We start from the raw sequence: 1,007 nt of genomic DNA on the forward strand, positions 1-1,007 counted from the left end.
GAAGTGGGAGAAAAACGGGTGTGAGTTACATACATACAAACATACAAGTGAAGCTAATAAAAGCGTGTTAAAAAAAATAATACCAATTCTCCATACAGATTGTACGCAGAATGCATGTTAATACACCCCTATTGCATTGAAATAAAGACCAGTTTGCTTTAACCGCATTACCTCGTACGTTTCTGTACAGGTGTAGCTGGTCCCGGTGGGAGGGCTGCCGCGTCCTCCGTATCTCCAGCCTCGCTGCCGCCGTAATAACATTCTAGAACCTTCGATTCTGGCACCAGACCTGTGGATGTAATTTCCATTTTAAAGCACAGTGTGTATTCACACACTGAATTGCTGAATAAAACTTTATGATATTAAACAGAACTCTTCTTCGTTCAGTCCCAGTATAAAAGCATTGAGAAAACTATGAATACTTATAAAGAAAATAATGATGGAATGGAGTAAATGTGTGTTATATACAACAACTAGCTTTTGCACGCGGTTTCATATGCGTTCAAGTTGTGGGTAAATTCCATTACCCCTCCCTTTTTCCTTGAATCACTTTATTAATTAAAAACCCCCAAAAAAATCTGTTCTGTAATTTGAAAGATCTAAACATACTGACAGGAAGACCGCGGAACGCGACTTTGTTTTATATTATGTAGTGACGATAAAAATATAAAAAAGAATATGTATACGGATATAATGACTTGTTTCAATAATTTGTTTCAATTTATCATTACGATTAAACAAAACCCCCACCTACGTAATCCTGTTCATCAACGTTGGCCAGCTTGATCATCATCACTTCGGGCGGCTCCAGTGCACTCCCCTCCTTCTCCTCGCTGCTCCTAGGTATCCTGGGTTTCGGCACTTTGCCGAGTATGCCGCGCTTGTTGCCGCAATTCTCGGGGGTCTCTTTGCTCTCCGGTGTCGGTCTAAAAATACATATTGTCAGTACCTTGGTTTCTTCTTTTCTTAGACCAATTGCCCTATTTATTTTTTAGAGCCTTAGGGCC

At 40.1% G+C, this 1,007-nt stretch overlaps 1 protein-coding gene across 1 annotated transcript in view; it reads left to right on the forward strand.

The window, feature by feature from the left end:
* LOC119830495 (receptor-mediated endocytosis protein 6 homolog) overlaps positions 1–1,007 on the forward strand; it is a 28,686-nt gene that overhangs the window by 8,304 nt on the left and 19,375 nt on the right. The window contains exon 8 of the mRNA XM_038353539.1: positions 782–941. Within this exon, the coding sequence (XP_038209467.1) occupies positions 782–941 (160 nt within the window). The remainder of the gene's footprint in view (positions 1–781; positions 942–1,007) is intronic.

This window comes from Zerene cesonia, chromosome 11 (genome assembly GCF_012273895.1).
Source record: "Zerene cesonia ecotype Mississippi chromosome 11, Zerene_cesonia_1.1, whole genome shotgun sequence".
Lineage (NCBI taxonomy): Eukaryota > Metazoa > Arthropoda > Insecta > Lepidoptera > Pieridae > Zerene > Zerene cesonia.